Genomic DNA, 21712 nt, shown 5'->3' on the forward strand with positions numbered 1-21712 from the left:
AGATAAGTAGTGTGAGAGACTTATGCTTTATTTTTTACCTGATGAAAATTTGATAGGTCTTAAAAAGTTATTTAAAAAACCATTCTCAAAGATGCTATGAACAGGATTTTGCAAGGAGCATTTAAAAAAGTGCTCATGGATTAAGGATCTCTGTTGGGTGCTTCATGGCTCAAGTGGTCCTTTGGGGATATCATTAGTGCTTGCTGACCTTCTGGGGTTTGGGAGTGGATATGTAAAGATGTTTTTGTAAAAGTACAGATTTTCACTTTTTAAACATGTCTCTATAAAGTTATGTACAGATTAAAAAAAAAACATTTTGGAACATTTATAAACAAGCTCTGCCCTTCAAAGTAGTCACCCTGAGGGATGATACATGGCCTTGTCATGACATCGCTATGACTCAAAATTACCTTCAAAAAGAGCAATTTTAATCTGTTATGGCCATATCTCACATTATATCCTAAGCTGGATCAGCCTGCATATTTGTATTTCAGGTCAATCCTAACTGGTCTACATAGACTTTGTGACTGACCTGGATGCAGAGTTGGCCATGGAATTGCCCCATTTTCTCCATGTGAGAGCACAAGGGGAATAACTGGCCTTGAGCTACTTTATCTTAAGCCAGTTACAGTGGACAGTCAGCAAGTTGTTCAGAAGTAGCTACCCTACTTCTTGCTGAAGCATCTACCCACTGTTGCTCCGTGGGGAGCTCTTATGCTCACTCTTTACAGGATTCATTTTGGGGGCCCTCCTGCTGTGGGACCAGAGAGCCAAGAGGTAACATTTTAGTAGTGAAAGGGATACCAGAAATCACACTCCACACCCTCATTTTTAGGATTACCCACTCCGGTGACTGAGATTGGGTGAGGTGGGTTTCTACTGGACCAAACTGGAATTCAGAATGCACTTATCATGGAACTGGGTTAATGAATAGTGACTATAGGTGGCTAATGGAGACTCGAGCAGCTGCATTTATAGGTCATAAGCTTTAGTGGGCTAGCTTGGGAACCTAGTTGCCTTTGATGGCATATAATGGGGAGAATAAATTATCCCAAGGTCTAAAATCTGAACCATGTTACATGTAACCAATTTACAAACCATGAAGGAGGCGAGATTGGCAGTGTGTTCTGTATATATTAAAAGCTAAGCCATGTGCATTACCATAATTCTCTTGTGCCAGTGATAGTTACTTTTTTGTCATCAGTAATTGTTCGAACTCCAGGGTGTGTAAGTCTTCAACATTTTAAACAAGGATTTACCATCAGAAGAATTCTCCTTGGATTTTTCTTTCTAAACTAGAAAAGTTCATCTATATGATGTCACTATTTGTTAATGTTACCTTAGGTTGTGATAACATCCTTCTTCTGGATCAGTTTTTGTGATGAGATAAATGAGATAAATGAGTGTGTGCTTCAACTACAATAATTCACTTTTCTTTTTTACATTTCCAGGGCTCTCAAGGACTGAGAGGCATCACTGGCATAGTTGGGGAAAAGGGAGAAAAAGTAAGAATATGATTATCTATCTATCTATCTATCTATCTATCATCTATATAAGCCTAATATGCAAATTATCCCCTTGGGAGTTTGACCAAGAGACTGGGAGTTCAATTTCTCACTATGACGTGTGCTGACCACCAAGGGGTGGCGCGGAATGAAGGAAGGCCCTGGCCGGCAGCCAGAAGGCCCCAATTGGCCCTGATCGCCGGCCAGGCCTAGGGACCCTACTTGTGCACAAAATTTGTGCACCGGAACTCTAGTATAATATAAAAATGTATAAATGTTTAAATTTTTGGCCATTTAAAAATATCTTATCTTCAACAACATCACTTTTTTAATTATTATTTTTAAAATATATTTTTTATTGATTTCAGGGTGGAAGGGAGAGGGAGAGAGAGATAGAAACATCAATGATGAGAGAGAATCATTGATCAGCTACCTCCTCCACGTCCCCTACTAGGGATTGAGCCTGCAACCTGGGCATGTACCCTGACCGGGAATCTAACCAGGACTTCTTGGTTCCTAGGTCCATGTTCAACTAATGAGGCACACAAGCTGGCCACTTTTTATTTTTTGTTTGGTGCTTTGCAGATGTTTGGTTAGAGCAGTGGTTCTCAACCTTGGCAGCACATTAGAATCACCTGGGAATCTTTTTAAAATCCTGGTTTCTGGGCCTCATCCTCTGGAAATTCTGTTTCTTTGTTACTAATGTTGTGGCCCCACCCCATAACAAAGAAACAAAATTTCTGGAGGATGAGGCCCAGAAATCAGGATTTTAAAAAGATTCCCAGGTGATTCTAATGTGCAGCCAAGGTTGAGAACCACTGGGTTAGAGTCTCACATTTCTGTTTATCATTTAGCTGATAAAAAAGAGTAGTATGCATAATACTTGTCATGTATTATATATTTTAAATAGGTAAATAGTAATAAAAAGGGCTGTTATATTTTACCTCTTTATCATTATTGGTAGTTAACACTGGTAACACTGATGCAGTACCTGGAGAGCAAGGCTAGGACAGGGGAAGATGGAAAGGGAGAGTGAGAGAAGGCAAGATGCACTCAAGGACACTGGGGCCCTCAGTGGCTGTGCTGCCACACTGATCTCTGAGCTCTGCCCTTAGCAGGGATCATATCCTTGTGACCGGAGTTCACCAACTTGTTCTTAGCCTAGTCTTAGAGCCCAGGTTCTCCTAGCATTTCCATAGCAAGGTGCTCTGTGAGATGCTGGGGAGATTCAAAGAGGAATAAGGACCTCTGCAAGTTGGTTATTTATTGGGAGAAAATAGCTAATTATAATGCAAACAAGAGGGATATCAACTTGAGGACAAGTGGTATGAGGTAGTGAAGACAGAATAGCTAACCTTGATGGGGGAACTGGGAGGGCTCCTGAAGGCGTTGGTGTCAGAAGGAGGTCAGGCCTAGAAGGATGCGATGTTGCTGTTGGCGGAGGATACAGGTCAAGGGATGCCTGGCTGAGTGAATATCTTAAGCAAAAACAGTGGAATCCTGAAAGCTCATGATGTGCTCAGAAGTGTCTGTCTTGCTCTGTGTGTGTGCATGTGTGTGTGTCTAGCTTCTTTACCAGACTTTAAGAAAACAGTTACCCCTTCTTAGAAAGTATGTTAGGAAATGCAATTTGTAGGATCCAGAAAAAAAAAGCACTCTTGCCCCATTTTCTTTAGAACGTCTATGGCTAATGGCTAATTGATATCATTCCACACAGAAGCATACAGCCTTCCATCAACAACTAAACAAGAATAATTTGCACATTGTCAGTACTCAATAAATGAAATTGAATATATTTTTAAAGAGATTCACATTTTTGTATGTTGGAAGAAATGATTTTGTGAATACTTTCTTCAACTTCATTTTTTTTAGCCTCTTTTAGGTATTCTCAGTCTGGCTGATTTCCTCTTTCATTTCTTTAAAAAAACACACTGCACTTTAAAAAAATATTTTATATTTCTATATTCATGTTACCTTAAGTAACATTCTGTGCGTATCTTTTCTGTTATTAAATAATAAATCCCATTTATTTCACAGTTGCTGATACCAGGCCTTTGCTTTTTCTGGATTTAAGTCATTTCTAATATATGTGATCCCTCACTTTGAAATCAATTACCGATCTTGATATGCTTTTTATTTGAGGCATTTTTCTAGTTGCTATTTTTCAAAATTTCTCATTTCCTCTGGTTTCTGTCAAATTCCTACCAATTAAAAAAAAAAGCCCTTCTTGTGAACTCAGGCCCATCGAGTGGTTACCTAGTAACAGCAGTTTGGGTCTGAGCTCTCCCTGAACAGCATGAGAGAGAAAGTGCATCAAAGTCATTTCTATAATGCAAGGCTGGGCGTCGCTCTCACAACACAGGCTGAATGATGAATGCAAGTCTTTCTCAGGTCTTCCAAGCCCCTTCTTCCCTGGTGAATGTAGAATGCCAACTGCTTTGTTCTGGTTTTTAGGGATCAAAGAATTTCAAGGCTCTCTGGTGTTTTCTCTGTGGTGGTCTTTCTCCGATTCTACCTGTGTCTGAACCTTCTATCACAGGTTTTCTAATTTTTAATTCTTACTATGGGCACTGTCCACCTGGTTTTCTTGGCCTGACATCTATTCAATACTCTTTTGACTGCTTTCCATTTATTTTATCGTCTCCCCATCTCAACCCTGTTCATTAGAAGACGGCCTGTTCACTTCAATTGCCTTCTCATTCACTTAATAGAAGAAAAAAAGATTTAAAGAAGGGGATTGTATTTTGTCATGCAGTGTATGTAGACAGCATTAAAAAGCACCGTATTTTTGTTTTAAAATCACATTTTGATTTTTATAATGAAAAAGAGATTATATATATAAAATATAACCAAGTCAGAGATAATTCAAGATATTAGATTTATAAAGCTTCGTAGTTCTTACACCACATCGCTTGGCAGGGCGAATCTGTTGTTGAGAGAATAGATCAACTGCTTTATGCAAACAGAACCTAACATCTACCCAGGATGGGAGAGGGACTGCTCAAATCCTTATTACAATTCATTCTTCCAAATCACATGGCTGGACTTCTGATTCTAAATCTATTTCTTTCTTGGTGGAAATCCAGAATCCCAGACACCCTCCCACAGAGTTCCTGGCAGCTGTTTTTTGGGTGGCTCCTTGGTCTTCGCCATTAATGAGTTCCCATAGGGATTCTGAGCGTCCTGGAGGGGGACTACCAAATCTCTTCCAATACATCTGCCAAGTTCTCTAAGCAGGTGCCAGGCTATTTATTCATGTCATCAACCAAGAATGGGTGCAGTGTTAACTTCAAATATCCAGAGTGCTATCAAAATTTTGCTGTAAGTACTTTGGTGGGATAAGAAGATGTAGACTAGAGTTTTCATATTTCAGGTGTCATATCTACTTTTTGGGGTTCACTAATGAATAGGATATATATTACACACATAAAACCTCCTTTTTTAGTGGCTATTAAAGTTGTTTAGAAAGACTGATATGCCCTTTAACATATATGACTGAACTCATTTTCATTTCTTTGTCTTGTTTTTTGCAGGGTGCTCGGGGCTTTGATGGAGAACCTGGGCCTCGAGGAATTCCTGGTGCATTTGTAAGTAGTTTTCCTTTAACAAGAACCCATGATTTTTTTTTTTTTTAGCAATGATCAATGACAGATTTTTTTTGCTATATGCATGTGTATCTGCAAGTGTCCCCTACATGTGAATAATTAAAATGGAAAAATGGGCAATAGTTTTTATATTTATTTAAAACATTTTAATTAAGATAAACATCTCTTTCTTGGGTTGAGATAGGTTTTTTTTTTTTGTTTTTTTTTTTTTTTTTTTTTTTTACAGGTGAAGTAAAATCGTTAAGTGTTTATCTTTGCTATGTTTTCCTTTTGTTTTGGTTGTCAGCTTACTTAGAATTACAGTAACTATCTCATGTCAGGTTCTTGGGTAGTTTTATCCTTTTCTTTCTCTATGATTTCTGACCTCATTATTCCATATTTTGACTGCCATAGATATAGGAATCAATATTGTAGGCTGCCTCACACCTTTTCCCCTTTCTGGAAGCAAATAAAACAGGCATTTATTAATGATAACCTATACACATAGAGAGTAGAAAAGGTATAAGTAAAATGAAATTTCCAATTATCAAGGTCCTATGGTGCAGTGTGAAAGACAGAATGTAACTAAACCATCTATACTAATAAAAGACAAACATGCAAATCGACCATACCTTTGCTACGCATTAAGCCACGCCCACCAGCCAATCAGAGCGACTATATGCAAATTAACCCAACCAAGATGGCGGCCGGCAGTCACGGAGCTAGAGCAAGCAGGAGGCTTGGTTGCCCCAATGATGGAGGAAGCCAAGCTTCCCACCTGCCGCGGAGGCTCTGAGTTCCTCTCAAAGCAGCAAAGTTTCAATTATAGAAGGTAAATAAACCCCAGATACCTGCTTTCAGCTGGCCGTGGCCACGGAGCTGGAGCAAGCAGGAGTGGGTTGTCCCTGGCAATGGAGGAAGCCAAGCTTCCCTCCCGTCTGCCCTGGCTGGCTCTAAGCTCCTCTCAGGGCTACAAAGTTTCAATTATAGAAGGTAAATAAATCCCAGAAAAAAAGAAAAAATGGAGAGGCTGGGAGCTTCCTTCACCGGGGGGGCTTGGCCAGCCTGAAAATGGCCCTCAGCCCCTCACCCAGACTGGCCAGGCACCCCAGTGGGGACCCCCCACCCTAAAGGGGGTGTGCCCAGCCTGAAAACAGCCATCAGCCCCTCACCCAGGCTGGCCAAACCTCCATGGGGTGAGGGTCCCCACCGGGGGGGGGGCTTGACCAGCCTGCAAACATCCATCAGCCACTCACCCAGGCTGACCAGGCACACCAGTGGGGACCCCCACCCTGAAGGGGGTGTGACCAGCCTGCAAACAGCCATCAGCCCCTCACCTAGGATGGCCAGGCACCCCAGTGGGGACTCCCAGCCTGAAGGGGGTGTGACCAGCTGCAAACAGCCATCAGCCCCTCACCCAGGCTGGCCAGGCACCCAAGCAGGACCCCCACCCTGATCTGGGACACCTTTCAGGGCAAACCAGCCGGCCCCCACCCATGCACCAGGCCTCTATCCTATATAATAAAAGGGTAATATGCAAACTGACCCTAACAGCAGAACGACTGGGAATGACTGTTCACTATGACACACACTGACCACCAGGGGGCAGACGCTCAATGCAGGAGCTGCCCCCTGGTGGTCAGTGCGCTCCCACAGGGGGAGCTCTGCTCAGCCACAAGCCAGGCTGATGGCTGCCAGTACAGCGGTGGTGGTGGGAGCCTCTCCCGCCTCCTCAGCAGCGCTAAGGATGTCCGACTGCAGCTTAGGCCTGCTCCCCGCTGGCAAGTGGACATCCTTCGAGGGCTGCTGGGCTGCCAGAGGGATGTCTGACTGCCAGCTTGGGCCCGATCCCCCAGGGAGCGGGCCTAAGCCAGCAGGTGGACATCCTCCGAGGGGTCCCAGACTGCAAGAGGGCATAGGCCGGGCTGAGGGACCCCCCCTCCCCTGAGTGCACAAATTTTTGTCTACTGGGCCTCTAGTTCATTATAAGATCAAATACTAGAGCATGTGGTAAAGGTAATCCAAGCAAGAGGGCCTTAGAGGAGGCGTGGCCGGGAGAACAGCAGAGTACAACTGAGAGGAAACACCTTTAATGGGTGGGGTTGCTGTCGCAGATGCTACTACTGTCTGGAGTGAAAAGTTTATGTTGAGAAGATGACATTGCATAGATAAGGCAGAACCACATTGTGGAGAGTGTTTAATGCCAATTTTAGCAATAGGAACTGATCCAGTAGCAATAGGAAGCCATTTGAGGTTTTAGAGGAGGTAAACAATCCAACAAAAGCTGTATTTTACAAAGACACATCCTCCATCTGTTGCCACCTATACCCTATATCAACAGGAGCTTGATAATTTCTACAGAAACCATTATTATTAACTGTGGAATTAAATAATAGGGAGAAAAGGTTGGCAACTAATACAAACCTTATCCCACCAGGATAATCAAGGGAAGTAGCTGATATGTACACATAGTTACAAATGCCAAAGTTACTTGCAGTATGGACCTTAATTTTATTTTACCTGTACATCCAAAGAGCAAAGAAGCATATGCATTTAAAATGAAAGTAAAAAATAAGTAAGTCTCGATGATCCCAATGGAAAATCATTTTTTAAAGACAATTTTTATAAAAAGATTTCTCGAGCTACGCATCCATAATAGAGCAGAGCCATTGGGATGAAAGAGGTAAGGTGGATGGTATCTTATAATTTCAAAAGTCTATCGATAAGTAACTTTTGCTTAGAGTAACAACATTTTATTTTCTTACAGGGTGATCAAGGACAGCGAGGGCCTCCAGGAGAAGCAGGTCCCAAGGGAGACAGAGTGAGTTGAAATGAGTGTTCATCACGACAGGCAGCGTGATTTCCAGTGTCATCTGCTGACTATGCTCCCCTCTTTGACATGTCCTAAGTATTGTGACAATTGAGCATGACTTGTCTGCCCTCTCCCTTTTGCCCTGCAGGGGCCTCAAGGTTCTAGAGGAATTCCTGGCCTCCCTGGGTCCAAAGGAGACACGGTATGTCTTGAGCAGTAGTCATCGAGCACATTTTTCAAAGTGATTATTAACTCAGAATAAAACTTGAGAAAATAATGAAGGGAAGGAGAATGTGTTTCTAAGAGACAGTGTGTCTCTTTGTGTGTCTTTAGGGCTTGCCAGGTGTGGATGGCCGTGACGGGATCCCTGGAATGCCCGGAACAAAGGTAGCTGTGTGATTTAGTCCAAGAATGAATAGGGCCATCTCTGCCCTGGCCAACCAAGCATAGCATTTCCATTACTCCATTACTGGGAGATTTATTTAGCTGGTTTTGACTTCTTTCCTCCTTTTAATTTTATAATCAAATGTCAATTCAAAATGGTTATTAGAATAGGATGCTTATTTGCTTGGTTTCAGAAACTCAGTAAAATTGTCCCATTGAGGAAAGTAGGCTGAAGGAAATTGTATATTTTGATCGAATTTATATCCTAAGTCTTATCCCACACCAACCTCTGCCCCTTATTGGGTCACATTATAAAAATGCATGTAAGGTCAGCTGTTGGAATAATCCTTTTACTCTGAGTCCTTCCTTTTCTTAAAAGTAATACAGCGGTTCAGACAAGTTCAAAGATGCAATAAAAACTTCCCCCCTCCCCCCAGGGTGAACCGGGGAAACCTGGGCCTCCCGGTGATGCAGGACTGCAGGGGTTACCTGTGAGTATTTAGTTCTTTAAATGCTTATTGGTTTTATATACATATATTGATTTGCATGTATAGATATGAATTTTGGGGAGAAACATATTAAGTAAATTGCTAAATCCTGGGGGAAGATATGATGCTTTACCTTTTTTTATATTTACATTTTTGTACTTTTTCTCTGAGTAGCTAGTTCTTTTTCTAATAATATACTAAGCTTTAATTTTACATTCCTCTTTAGTTCACTCAATCTTCCCTATATCTTTTTCCTAACCCTGAGCGGTGGGCCAGGATCATATACTTTCTCCTACTTTTTTTTTCTTTCCTTTATTGATTAAGGTATTACAACTGTGTCCTTATCTCCCCATTGTCCCCCCACCCCCCACTCATGCCCTCATCGCCCCCCCCCCACCCCCCCCCCCCCCCGGTGTCTGTACCATTGGTTATGCTTATATGCATGTATACAAGTCCTTTGGTTGATCTCTCCCCCTTAGCCCCACCCTCCCCTGCCTTCCCTCTGAGGTTTGAGCATCTGATCGATGCTACTCTGTCTCTAGATCTATTACCTTCTCCTACTTTTAACCAGCTCTGAAGGTTTTGTTAGCAGCTTTGAGCTGTAAGACAATTGAGGGTAAGCTCAAGAACAACATGAGACATAAGATATCATTTCTGAGTATGTGCTATTTTGAATTATTCAAATTGGTGTTTCCCTGCATTAATGTGGCTAGAATTTCATGTGGATTATACCACGTGTATTCTTGGCTCTTTGGAAGCAAATATTTCAAGTTAATAAGGAATAGTTGGTAATACCGAGGGCTGGCCTCGAACTTATTTTCTGACACTTTAAAAATAATCAGAGAATATTAGGACTCCCAATAGTATCAAATCTTAATTAGACCCAGCAGTCTCCTGCCATTCTTTTTTTTTTTTTTTAACTTAAGCTTAACTTTTTTTCGATCTGTCCTTGTTTTGTTATTTGGTACATGAAATCATGCCGATAAGAGCTCCCCTTGACAAAATGGAAGTTCAAAAATAACTAGTGTGGAGGTAGGCTTTGCTTTCTGGGTGTTCAGACTTAACAAGCCAGATACAGTAAAGTCATACCTTCTAAATTGTTCAGAGTTGGAGAACTAGGAGAATCTTCCTCGCACTAAATCTTTGAGGTTGTCGTGATTCCCTCAGTCCCTGGGCAGTGTGCAGTAGGCTTGGCACGTCACAGATTCTCAGATAAGGTGATTAAAACTATGTTCTGCCTGTATTCTTTTAGGGTGTGCCTGGAATTCCTGGTGCAAAGGGTACTGCGGGTGAAAAGGTAAAAGAGTGAGCCTTTTAAATTAATGTGTTTTTTTTAAAAAAAACTTCTTTATTTTATTAATATGTTTAGTTATCATTTTTAATATTTACAACCTGCCTTTTATTTTATATTTGACCCTAAGGAGAAATTTAAAAAACTTTAAGTCTTTAAATGCTAATCTCTTTGCCAGCTGCAGAAAGAATACTTTGACAAAGTGTTGCTGATCAGTTGCCTTCTTGACAGTGTCATCTTTTGCTACAGAAAGTTTTAGACTAGTATAAGTTTTACACAAGTAACAAAAGGAAGACATTTTTAAGCCATACAAATTATGCCAGAGAATATTATTATGATGGTTAAGCTTACACTGAAAAAGATGTTAGGCATCTCTTGTTCACAGACTGATCAACAGGTGCTTATATTCATGTATTATTTTTATAGGTGAAAGAAAAAAATATATAAAATGTGAATAATGTAGAAATTGGATACTATTAGATCACATGGCTATAGCCCTCCAATCATATTGGTCCACAGTGTGCTGATCAGAGATGTGCCTTGAAAACGGATGGTGAGAGATGAATGGGGAGGTGGTGTCCCCAGAACTGTGTCTTCCCTAGAGCTTGCTGGGAGGGTTTCTCAAAAGCACATTCTCTCATATTTCCTCTTGTTGACATTTTTAATTATAAGTGTTTATAATTATTCAAATGTCATTGTCAGGTAAAGGGCTCAAAGAGGTATATTGGAGGTGAAAATGGTAGAGGAAAGACATATAGTTAATATAGTAAATAAAGAAAAATGCTCTCATATTCTTGTCAGGCTAAAGACATTTGACATTTTACCTTCATTTTTTTGGGACATTTTTGACACCTTTCCTATACTTCTGGGAATAACAAAACATTATCCTGCATCTAAAGAGCTGTGATGTATCCACCAAGAAGGAGACTGTACAACCTCCCACGTTCTCAATGTAAAACCGAGAAATTAATGCTGTTGAAGTGTAAGACACACCCGGACTGGGTGAGACAGATGGATGATTATGCTTACTTACTGTCTGAATTATGCTGCATTTTACCTTTAGGGCAACACAGGTGCTCCAGGGAAACCTGGCCAATTGGGGAATTCAGGCAAACCGGTAAGATGCCATAAGTTCTTCCCACACATTATAACCTGTTGTAATCACTAAACAAAGGATTGGGGAATGTTAACTTTTTCTCTACCTGCTTTCCTCATAACAGGGCCAACAGGGGCCTCCAGGAGAGGTGGGACCCCGAGGACCCCGGGGGCTTCCTGTGAGTATTCCTTTCCTAAAGACCCTCCCAAAGGGCCTTCTCTCTGACCTTCTAAGTCAGCGGTGGGCAACCTTTTCGTTCGTTCGTCCATTCATTCATTCATCCATCCATCCATCCATCCATCCATCCATCCATCCACCAATGCCTCCTGATGTTTGAGCATGTGCTAGTCTATATGGACAATGAAATGGGAAAGCTATTTAGAACTACAATGTGCTTGTGTTTTGAGAAAGTGGAAACAAAAATGAACTATTTAAAAAAAGCATGACAACCTTTTCTGCTCTCATCTCATGTTAAGGAAATATTTTAGGGTGATAAAAAACTAAATCAAGAGAGAATTCATATACTATATAATTCACCCAGTTAAAGCATATAATTGATTTTTAGTATATTTATAGAATTGTGCAGCCATTGTCACAGTACATTTCAAGACATTTTTATCACCCCCCCAAAAGAAACTGTATTCACTTATAGTCATTCAACTTTCCCCCTAATCCTCTCAGCCCTAGGCTAATCTAGTTTCTACCTCTAAAGATTTGCCTGTTCTGGAAATTTCATATAAATAGAATTATGCAATATGTGGGTTTTTAAATGATTGGCTTCTCTCATTTTGCATGTTTTTAAGCTCATCTATGTTGCATGATGTATCAATACTTCATTTTTATTGTTCAGTATTATTCAATTGTATTGATATACCATTTTATTCATCCATTCATTCATTGATGGACATTTGGGTTAGTTCTACTTTTTGGCCATTATGAATAATGTTGCTATGAATATTTTTCTACAAGTTTTTGTTTAGATATTTATTTTCATTTCTCTTGAATACATAACTAGGATTAGAATTGCTGGGTCATGTGGTCACTCATGTTTAATCTTTTGAGAAACTGGCAGACTTCTTTCAGTGTGAGTTTGCAAATATCTATGTTGCAGCAAATATACAATGTATATATTCTAAATAGATACAATTTAACCCTCAGAGAGAAACAGATTAGGAAATTAAATGTTATACATTTCAATTTAACTTTAAAAAATTCTCTCTGACCTTCTAAGTCAGGGGTGGGCAACCTTTTTGTGAGTGCGTCAAAATCAGCAAAATCTCTGACTCAAAATTCTTCTGTGTGCCAACCCTAATTTTTTGAGAACATGTTACACCTACTTGATATCTCTTAAGGTGTATGTATGTGAAGAACCTTAAAGAAATAATAAAATTCATTAGAGTGACAAAAACACAGTATATGATGATGAAAAATACATTTATTTTTTAATGTATACATGTACACTGATAGTCTGACAGAAAACTTTATGACTCCTTTCGATATTATCAGTGGGATTTTGCTGCTGCATCACTGATGACAGAGATTTTACATCAGGTTTATATTTCGTGACCTTCAGAGATATGCACGAGCTACTACTTTAATCCGTCAGGCTACTCCTATTACGAGACTTAATAAAATTCATCACTGAGAACAAAGATTCACAAGCGTATGTGGATGAAACCAAAACACTGGTCCGATCTAGGAAGGCAGGGAGAGTTAAGGCAGAGGCATAGAAATTGCTCTTCCCCTCTCTCGTCAATCCATGGTCTTTAAGATAACTTGTTATGTAAAATTATTTATTTATCTAAGATGCACCTACACTGAATTTATCTGAAAAATAAAAAAGTCGATATTAAGAAAAAAATTGTAAATGGAAGATTATAAGAGAGGGTTTCTCGTGTCAGCAAAAGTTACTGGTGTGCCATGTTTGGCATGCGTGCCAGAGGTTGCCCACCCCTGTTCTAAGTTCTTTTTTTTGAAAGCCTGCTGGGCAAGAAAAAGAACCCCAACTGGGAAAACAGAAACATTTTCAATCATTGTTACTTATTTCTCTTAAAGCGTTTCTTGAGCATGATGAATTAGGATTTTCATGCTTTAGGAAAGTGAAATATTCCAGGAGTCTTGTGACATGTGAGTGCTCTCCCTTCTCACAGATACTTGTCAACTGACCTCTACCAGGTGGTTTCCATAAGTTCCCCTGCAGCCACCGAAACCAGCTCCTGCTCCTCACCGTGCTCCTTGCTCTCTCACTCCTCACTTACCCTTTCCTTCTCTCTTGCTCGGAGCCTGTGAATATCTAGTTAAAATACTTCCATTAGACTGTCAAAGCAATGAAGTTACGGCTAGGTCACACTTCCACAGTGATGAAGATGCTATGTGACTGGTTTGGAATGACTTAACAGTGTGGGAGAGGGCACTGGAACTTTGAGAATATTGACTATTATGTCTAGTTTTCACTTGATAGAGCGGAAAACTGCATCGAGGAGCATCTGCTGTGTGCCAGCACCATGCACTGACACAAAAACTGATACAGGGAGAGAGGGTCAGGCCCATCACCAGTAAAGTGCCACAGGATGTATAAAGCAAGGAATGAGAGGCAGAACTGCAGAAGGAGGCAAGGTGGTGTGTGTGTGTGTGTTTAATATTCTTATGTGGGAGCGGTAGATCCCAGAGGAAATTATCCTGTGCAAGGTTTAAGGTTTTGATTTTTGTGTTTCTGTGAGTCTAAATTGTTCCTGTCACTGAGGCTCAAAGCTTTGGTGTTCGTCTTCACATTTCCTATGTCCAGTAGGACCTTTTGCTTCTACTGCCTCCTTTTCTGAGCTCTCTTATATTCCACTCTTCCTTTCTTAGCCCTCCTTTACCACCCTGGCTCAGATCATTCCATGCTGGTGGGATTATTTCCGTCGTCTCCTGATTGGCCTTCTCAGCTCCAGTCTTTCCTTCATCTCCCAGTGTCTCCCAACAGGGTACTTGGTATTATGGCTGGGATGGGTCTTTGTTCTCCAGGACTCTTGCACATTGCAGGGTGTCTGCATCTCTAACCTCCACTGTACAATTCCAGTAGTGTCCCCACAGTCATGGAACAAACAAAAATGCCAAACACAATTCCGAAGGCCCGGGGAATGGCAGCACTCCAAGTCTGCACACACCACCCTGCTGCTGGTCTTCCCAAAGCGCAGCTTCCATCATCCCTTCACTTAAAAGTCGTTAATGCATCTCCCCTGAAAGTAACAGAAAGTCAACAGCTTAAACCCGTGGTCGGCAAACTGTGGCTCGCGAGCCACATGCGGCTCTTTGGCCCCTTGAGTGTGGCTCTTCCTAAGCCTTAGAAGTACCCTAATTAAGTTAATAACAATGTACCTACCTATATAGTTTAAGTTTAAAAAATTTGGCTCCCAAAAGAAATTTCAATCGTTGTACTGTTGATATTTGGCTCTGTTGACTAATGAGTTTGCCGACCACTGACCTAAACCATCTGCTTATGTCTGGGTTTTACTTGCATTTCTGCCTTGCTCAGAGCCTGTGCTCAAGTCCATGCTAATTGCCCGGTACTCTCTGCACTTCCCCACCCTGCCTGCTTTCTTCTGTTACACCTTTCTTCTCCATTTCTCAGCTCAACTTCCCATGTGCCTTCTGAGGTGTAACTGAAATGTGAGTTCCACCATGAAATTATCTCTGATTGTGCCCTGTCCCCCAGAGAGGAGTGACCTCTCCTTATCCTGAACCCCGTCACCCTCGGCCATTTCCACCCCACGCTGTGGAAACTGCCGGAAGGCGGGGACGCGTCTGACCCACCTTCTGTATCTTACATCTCTTTACTCAGGGTCTGCCATAAAGTAGTAAATATTTCTTGAAAAGAGCCGAATTGGAGGTATCATAAATCTTGCTATGCTGCTTATGTAATAATTGACTTCTCACCTGCTATAAATTTTTCAGGAGTGTCATGAGAGGTTATAAATATTCCAGTTCTGGAGCAGAGCTTCTACACCAAATCTCCTTGCTGAAAGATACATTTGTTCTTTCATTTTACATCATTAAATTTAGTTTCATAGACAAGTTCACACATTTTCAACTAGTCCTCACAAGTCGGATCAGTCTTTCTTGCAAATCTCACACTGAGACTCTGAGTAGAAGGAATGAAAACCCATTTCTAATGTGCTCTGCTAATGGATCAGAGCTCATTGGAACCCGTCTTTGAAATTAAGTGGTATTTCCCCCTCCCCCCATCATTGTTCCATTAGCTTTTGCCAATACTACAGCAAAAGATATTGACGTTTTTTGGCATCTCCGGTGGTTATATGTGAGCATGTACCTTTACCACTTGGACCAAGCTTCTGGCTCTCACCATGGCACGTCACTTGGTTTATAACTGGGTCTGGGTGGCTCCTGGTGTGGAGCAGGCAAGTGGTTGGGGCCTCTGGTTTGGTCCTACCGTGATGTGGTTACTGGTCCCTTTCCCTCTTCCAGGCCTCTCAGAATGAGCAAGGGCCAGTTCTGATCTCATGATTCTCATGATTCTTAATGGGAGGAGTGCCATGCTGGTCTCCTTCCAGTTTTCTGAAGATTATATACTCCTGGGGAAACCTGAATCATGTTTCCTTTTTTTTCTTTATTAATTAAGGTGTTACATAAGTGTCCTTATTCCCCCATTTCCCCCCTTTCCCCCTCTGCTCATGCCCTCACCACCCTGGTGTCTGTGTCCATTGGTTAGGCTTATATGCATGCATACAAGTCCTTTGGTTGACCTCTCCCCCTTACTTCCACTCTCCCCTGCCTTCCCTCTGAGGTCTGATTGATGCTTCTCTGTCTCAGGATCTGTTTTTGTTCATCAGTTTATTTTCTTCATTATATTCCACAAATGAGTGAGATCATGTGATATTTATCTTTCTCCGATTAACTTATATCACTTAGCATAATGCTCTCCAGTTCCATCCATGCTGTTGCAAATGTTAAGAATTCCTTCTTTTTTTACCTCAGCATAGTATTCCATTGTGTAGATGTACCACAGTTTTTTAATCCACTCATCTGCTGATGGGCACTTAGGCTGATTCCAAATCTTAGCTATGGTGAATTGTGCTGCTATGAACATAGGGGTGCATATATCCTTTCTGATTGGTGTTTCTGGTTTCTTGGGATATATTCCTAGAAGTGGGATCACTGGGTCAAATGGCAGTTCCATTTTTAGTTTTTTGAGGAAACCCCATACTGTCTTCCATAGTGGCTGCACCAGTCTGCATTCCCACCAGCAGTGCACAAGTGTTCCTTTTTCTCCACATCCTCACCAGCACTTGTCATTTGTTGATTTGTTGATGATAGCCATTCTTACAGGTGTGAGATGGTACCTCATTGTCGTTTTGATTTGCATCTCTTGGATGATTAGTGACTTTGAGCATCTTTTCATATGTCTCTTGGCCTTCCTTATGTCCTCTTTTGAAAAGTATCTATTTAGGTCCATTGCCCAATTTTTGATTGGGTTGTTTATCTTCCTTTTGTTAAGTTGTATGAGTTCCCTGTAAACATTGGAGATTAAACCCTTATCAGTGATAACATTGGCAAATATGTTCTCCCATGCAGTGGACATTCTTGTTATTTTGTTGATGGTTTCTTTTGCTGTGTAGAAGCTTTTTATTTTGATGTAGTCCATTTGTTTATTTTCTCTTTAGTTTCCATTGCCCTAGGAGCTGTATCAGTGAAGATATTGCTTTGGCATATGTCCGAGATTTTGCTGCCTGTGGATTCCTCTAAGATTCTTATGGTTTCCCATCTTATGTTTAAGTCCTTTATCCATTTTTAGTTTATTTTTGTGTATGGTGTAAGTTGGTGGTCTAGTTTAATTTTTTTACATGTATCTGACCAATTTTCCCAACACCATTTATTGAAGAGACTGTTTTGATTCCATTGTATGTTCTTGCCTCCTTTGTCAAATATTAACAGATGATTGTGGTTTGGGTTGATTTCTGGGTTCTCTATTGTATTTCATTGGTCTATATGTCTGTTCTTGTGCCAGTACCAGGCAGTTTTGAGAACAGTGGCTTTGTAATACAGCTTGATATCTGGTATTGAGATCCCTCCTACTTTGTTCTTCTTTCTTAGGTGAATTATGTTTCTTAAAGTGCCTCCCCTACCCTATTATCAATAGCCTCAAGCACAGAGGTCCCCATAGGGTATGTTGTTGAGTGATTTAAGTTGTTATCCTACCCAGAGCCCGGAATGTTACCCCTGTCAACAATTTATGAAACAACTGTGATAGTTATAGTTTAGACAGATTTTTATCTACCTCTGTGCATGAGGCGATATTTAAACCTACACTAGAGAAAAACTGAAACTATATAGTTTTGTGAAACTGAATAGATTTAAAAATATCATAGTGGCAAACCTAAAAAGTATTATTGTGGTAGGACTAATGTAAAATGAGATTTTTTGAAGTTAATATGTAAATGGTATGTAAAAGCAACAATTGATAGAAATTATAATTGACCTTCTGGCTTAATCAGCATTCTTTTTGCCAAAGAGAAGCACTTAGTATAGTAATTTATATATTCCATTTCTAAAATTGGCAAGGTATTAAGGATAATGTTTATCCTTCAGCTAGTTAGCATTTTGGGTAATCAGGCAAATACAATCACCATCACAGTCTAGAGTACAATGAAATAAAAATCCATTTTTGGGGGGTAAAATAATTATGACAATGCAAGTATTTTTCTGCATTATTTTAAAAGTCTAGTAGTTGCATTTTTTTTTTAAAAGGGAGACTTCCAAATAGAATTACTTTTCTGTATTTATTGAAATGAGTATTTCTGAGTAGCTCCCACTATAGCGAGTCTTCAAATAACAACAGTTTATTCAACATCATTTCCTCATAACATTGATGAGATACCATAGGAACTTAACTCTCGTTCATATCAATTAGCCTATTGTAAATATCCTTTTATTATACATTGCTTCACCTAAAATTGCAGAACCTATTGGTGATGTTAAGTGAGGATCTTCTGTGCTTGCTTCTTTTTTTTGTATATATATATTTTATTGATTTTTTACAGAGAGGAAGGGAGAGGGATAGAGAGTTAGAAACATCGATGAGAGAGAAACATCGATTAGCTGCCTCCTGCACACTCCCTACTGGGGATGTGCCCGCAATCAAGGTACATGCCTTTGACCGGAATCGAACCTGGGACCCTTGAGTCCGCAGGCCAATGCTCTATCCATTGAGCCAAACCGGCTGTGCTTGCTTCTAAAGAAAGTGCCCTCCTACTAATCCATGATCTTAACAGAAACTCGAGAAATGAGGACCAGAGACTCATTTTGTCCAAGCAAAACTTGTGCTTTTAAAGAAACATGGGAGAGTTGAAAGGCAAAAAACATATAATCAAACATTCAATTAAAATTTTTTGACTGTTTTTTTGTCTTTGGATAAAAACATGGATAAAAATAATAACACTTCTGTAAACGTCCTATGAGCCAGACACTGTTCTAAGTGCTCCATGCATCTCATCAATCCTCTCTGATAGGTACTGCTTTTAATCCCCACTTTCTAGATGAGGAAACCCAGGCACAAAGAGATTGGCTGTGTGCCAGGCGTTAGCTGATGCCGGGGAGCCAGACTTCAGGCCTGGCAATGTCCGCACCTCACCTCTACCCTCAAATGCCTCCCTGCTCAAGTCAAGGCTCCACAGGATGGTTGTTATTGGAAGTTAGCTTGCCAGATTCCAGTGGTACAAGACATATTTAACAAATTTTAGTATTTATAGAACTTTTGTAGTGAGCATTTATCAAAAGTCTAAGTAAAGCCTCGTAAAGACAGACAAACATAACGTAAGCCCAAACAGATTCTTAAGTTTTACCCCAAGCCTACAGGATCAGAATCTGGGGGAGAAGGGTGGAATATGAGGGGGGATGAGGAGAGGAACTGGTGGAAGATATCCAGTGAAATACATTTCTAAAAAGCCCTCCGGATTTGATGCACAGCCAAAATCAGGAATCACTGATTGAGGACCTGAATCTTTTTTTTTTACAGCCTTGCTTGGCTTCTTAAGGAGGGATGAACTGGCTGATGTGTCTGAACATGTCAGAGATATACTAGTATGTGGTGGCACAGAACATCCAAGAGCAAATTATAGCCTTTTATTATGGTGCTTACATTTTTAATGGTAGGATTTTGCTTTTTCCCTCCTGGTTTCTTCAATTCTCTAATAAAAAAGGTTATAACTCTTACTGTCATGGGGTGTGTAGATATTAGCCACTGGACAGAATAACCATTTCCCTACCAGCCTCCCTCACCCTCATCTGAGAATGTGTTTATCATCACAGCTGTTGAAATGTAGGAGATTTAGCATTTATTTAGCACACTTGTGGTTACCAGGTCAAGGTTAATTGCTCTCTGCAGAATGTGTTTAGTTTACTCTATCTTTTTAGAGATTACTGTGTATATCTTGATTATTCATGTTCGTCTTAGTTACAGGTGAAATTCCAGAACTTGGAGAAAGATCATGCATGTTTTTGGAATACCTAGAAATGTTAAGTATGGCCATTAGAAAATCTTGCCCTAACACTTTGTTTGTAGCTGTTTGGTCATTGTTGTAAAAACAATCACTACTTTTTTCCCCACAGTGAGATGATTTGCATAGAAATAAGTATGTTTAGAATGGCCAAGGATTTATAGGATGGAAGTGAAATACAAAAGAGGAACCATATGCTAAATGTGCAGCAACAGAGGAGTAAATGCCCATAATCTCACTGATCCTTCCCCTGGTCCTAAGTGTGTTGGACTTTCATGTGTACACAAGTTCAGCAGAGCAGGCTGTCTACACTAGGGTTCTGAGCCACTCATATGTATTACTAAGGGCCTGCCAGTGGTTGAAAATATTTATGAACTGACTAATAAGAGCTCACCAAAGATAGAGAAAGTAAGATTTCAGCAGAGAAAATCCTTGTCTTTGATTGGAAACATAATTAATCTCTCCAATCATAAATGAAAGGTTATACAATCCTTTATTTTGATTTAGCCCTTTCATTGTGAAAGAGAAAAAAGGTATTATATTCATCATCTTTATTTTGGGTAAGATGGCATAATGGCTCATTTATTTAGAAGTGAATGCTTGAGGTTGTGTCAAGAGCTGAGTTCTCCCCTTCTGATGTGATTAATTATTTTCCCCACCGATGACTACTAATTGTTCTGTGAATTAAAGTCAGGTTAGCCCAATGACATTTAGGATCTCAATCATGATGCAGTTCAGAAATTATTTGAAAATGCCAAAAGAGCAGATATGCTGAAGAAAATCTGTCTTAAACTTTGAAGTGCTGGGCCAAATTAACGGCTGGAACCTAATTTTCTATTTATAGATGAATAGAAGAATCTATCACAGTGACTGGTTTTCGTTTAGACTTATATCATAGGCACTGTCTCTGGCTTCCAAGCTTTTTACATGGTTAAGGACCAATGTGTTATCCAAACTCATACACTAGTCAGGTTGCTTATATAAAAGTTTTGGAAAGTATTTGCCCTGGCAGGATGGCTAAATTGGTTGGAGTGTCGTCCTGTACACCAAAAGGTGCTGGGTTCAATTCCTGGTCAGGGCACATATCTAGGTTATGGGTTTGATCCATGGTAGGGGTGCGTACAGAGGCAACTAATTGATGTCTGTCTGTCTGTCTCCCCCCCCCCCCCCCCACCTCAAAATCAATAAAAAGATTGATTTTATCCTCGGGTAAGGATTAAAGAAAAGAAAAAATTTTGGAAAGTATTTAAGAAGATTTCATTTAAATCGCCTATAAGTCATATGAAATTGCTGCCACAAAATAATACCTCATAGCTAGAAACCTGTAATTTGGCAAATATTTCTTAACTCCTTTAGAGAAATTGAAAATACAGTAGGTTTATGGATCCTGACACCTTGTTCAACTTATAGATGAATGAATAGCATATGGGTCAGATCGGGATAATCTTATCAGAAGCATTTACAAATATTAAACATTAATATGAAATTGTCATGCCATTTTAAAGAAAAACAAACTTTCATTTTTAAAACACTGTCCATTGATTATTTATCTAATAACCTCAGTGTTCAGCTTAGTTCAACATGCTTAGAAATAAAACAAGCTTTTATCAGACTGCATAAAACCGTATGAAGTTCTCAGGGAAAGAAATGGAAGAGTTCCTGTGTCTCCTCAAAGTTCCTAATGTTTCAAATAAAAATCTAAATTGGCTCAGAAAATGAAATTAGTGTGCTGCTTTTGGTGTATCTTCATTATAAATTGTACTTTTCAAAGTGTTTAATCTTTTAAGACACATTTCAGACATGAGTAGAGCAAAGAATTTTTAATTTCAGAAACTATAAATTTCTACGGTCTATGTCTTTTCAAAGTTGCAATAGTAATTTAAAGGCACACTTTTCTGTCTTTGTCTCTTTTTCACTCTTTTTAGGTTCAAGGTCATTTGCCAGATATTGCTTTAAAATGTACTGTTTACTCTGAGTTTTAGTCATTGTGTGGAATTCAAAAGTAAAGTACCTACACCTCAGGAACGCATCGTCTAAATGAGGAGATAAAACGTGTA

General features: G+C 40.0%; 1 protein-coding gene across 1 annotated transcript in view; it reads left to right on the top strand.

The window, feature by feature from the left end:
• COL9A1 (collagen type IX alpha 1 chain) overlaps positions 1–21712 on the top strand; it is a 90953-nt gene that overhangs the window by 43276 nt on the left and 25965 nt on the right. Inside the window, exons 20-28 of the mRNA XM_070418309.1 lie at positions 1452–1505; positions 5039–5092; positions 7857–7910; positions 8050–8103; positions 8235–8288; positions 8723–8776; positions 10026–10070; positions 11128–11181; positions 11285–11338. Coding sequence (XP_070274410.1) covers positions 1452–1505; positions 5039–5092; positions 7857–7910; positions 8050–8103; positions 8235–8288; positions 8723–8776; positions 10026–10070; positions 11128–11181; positions 11285–11338 — 477 coding nt within the window. The remainder of the gene's footprint in view (positions 1–1451; positions 1506–5038; positions 5093–7856; positions 7911–8049; positions 8104–8234; positions 8289–8722; positions 8777–10025; positions 10071–11127; positions 11182–11284; positions 11339–21712) is intronic.

The sequence above is a fragment of the Myotis yumanensis genome, unplaced genomic scaffold (assembly GCF_028538775.1).
Source record: "Myotis yumanensis isolate MYYU_CA2020_CCGP unplaced genomic scaffold, mMyoYum1.0.hap1 SCAF_6, whole genome shotgun sequence".
In the NCBI taxonomy this organism is placed as follows: domain Eukaryota; kingdom Metazoa; phylum Chordata; class Mammalia; order Chiroptera; family Vespertilionidae; genus Myotis; species Myotis yumanensis.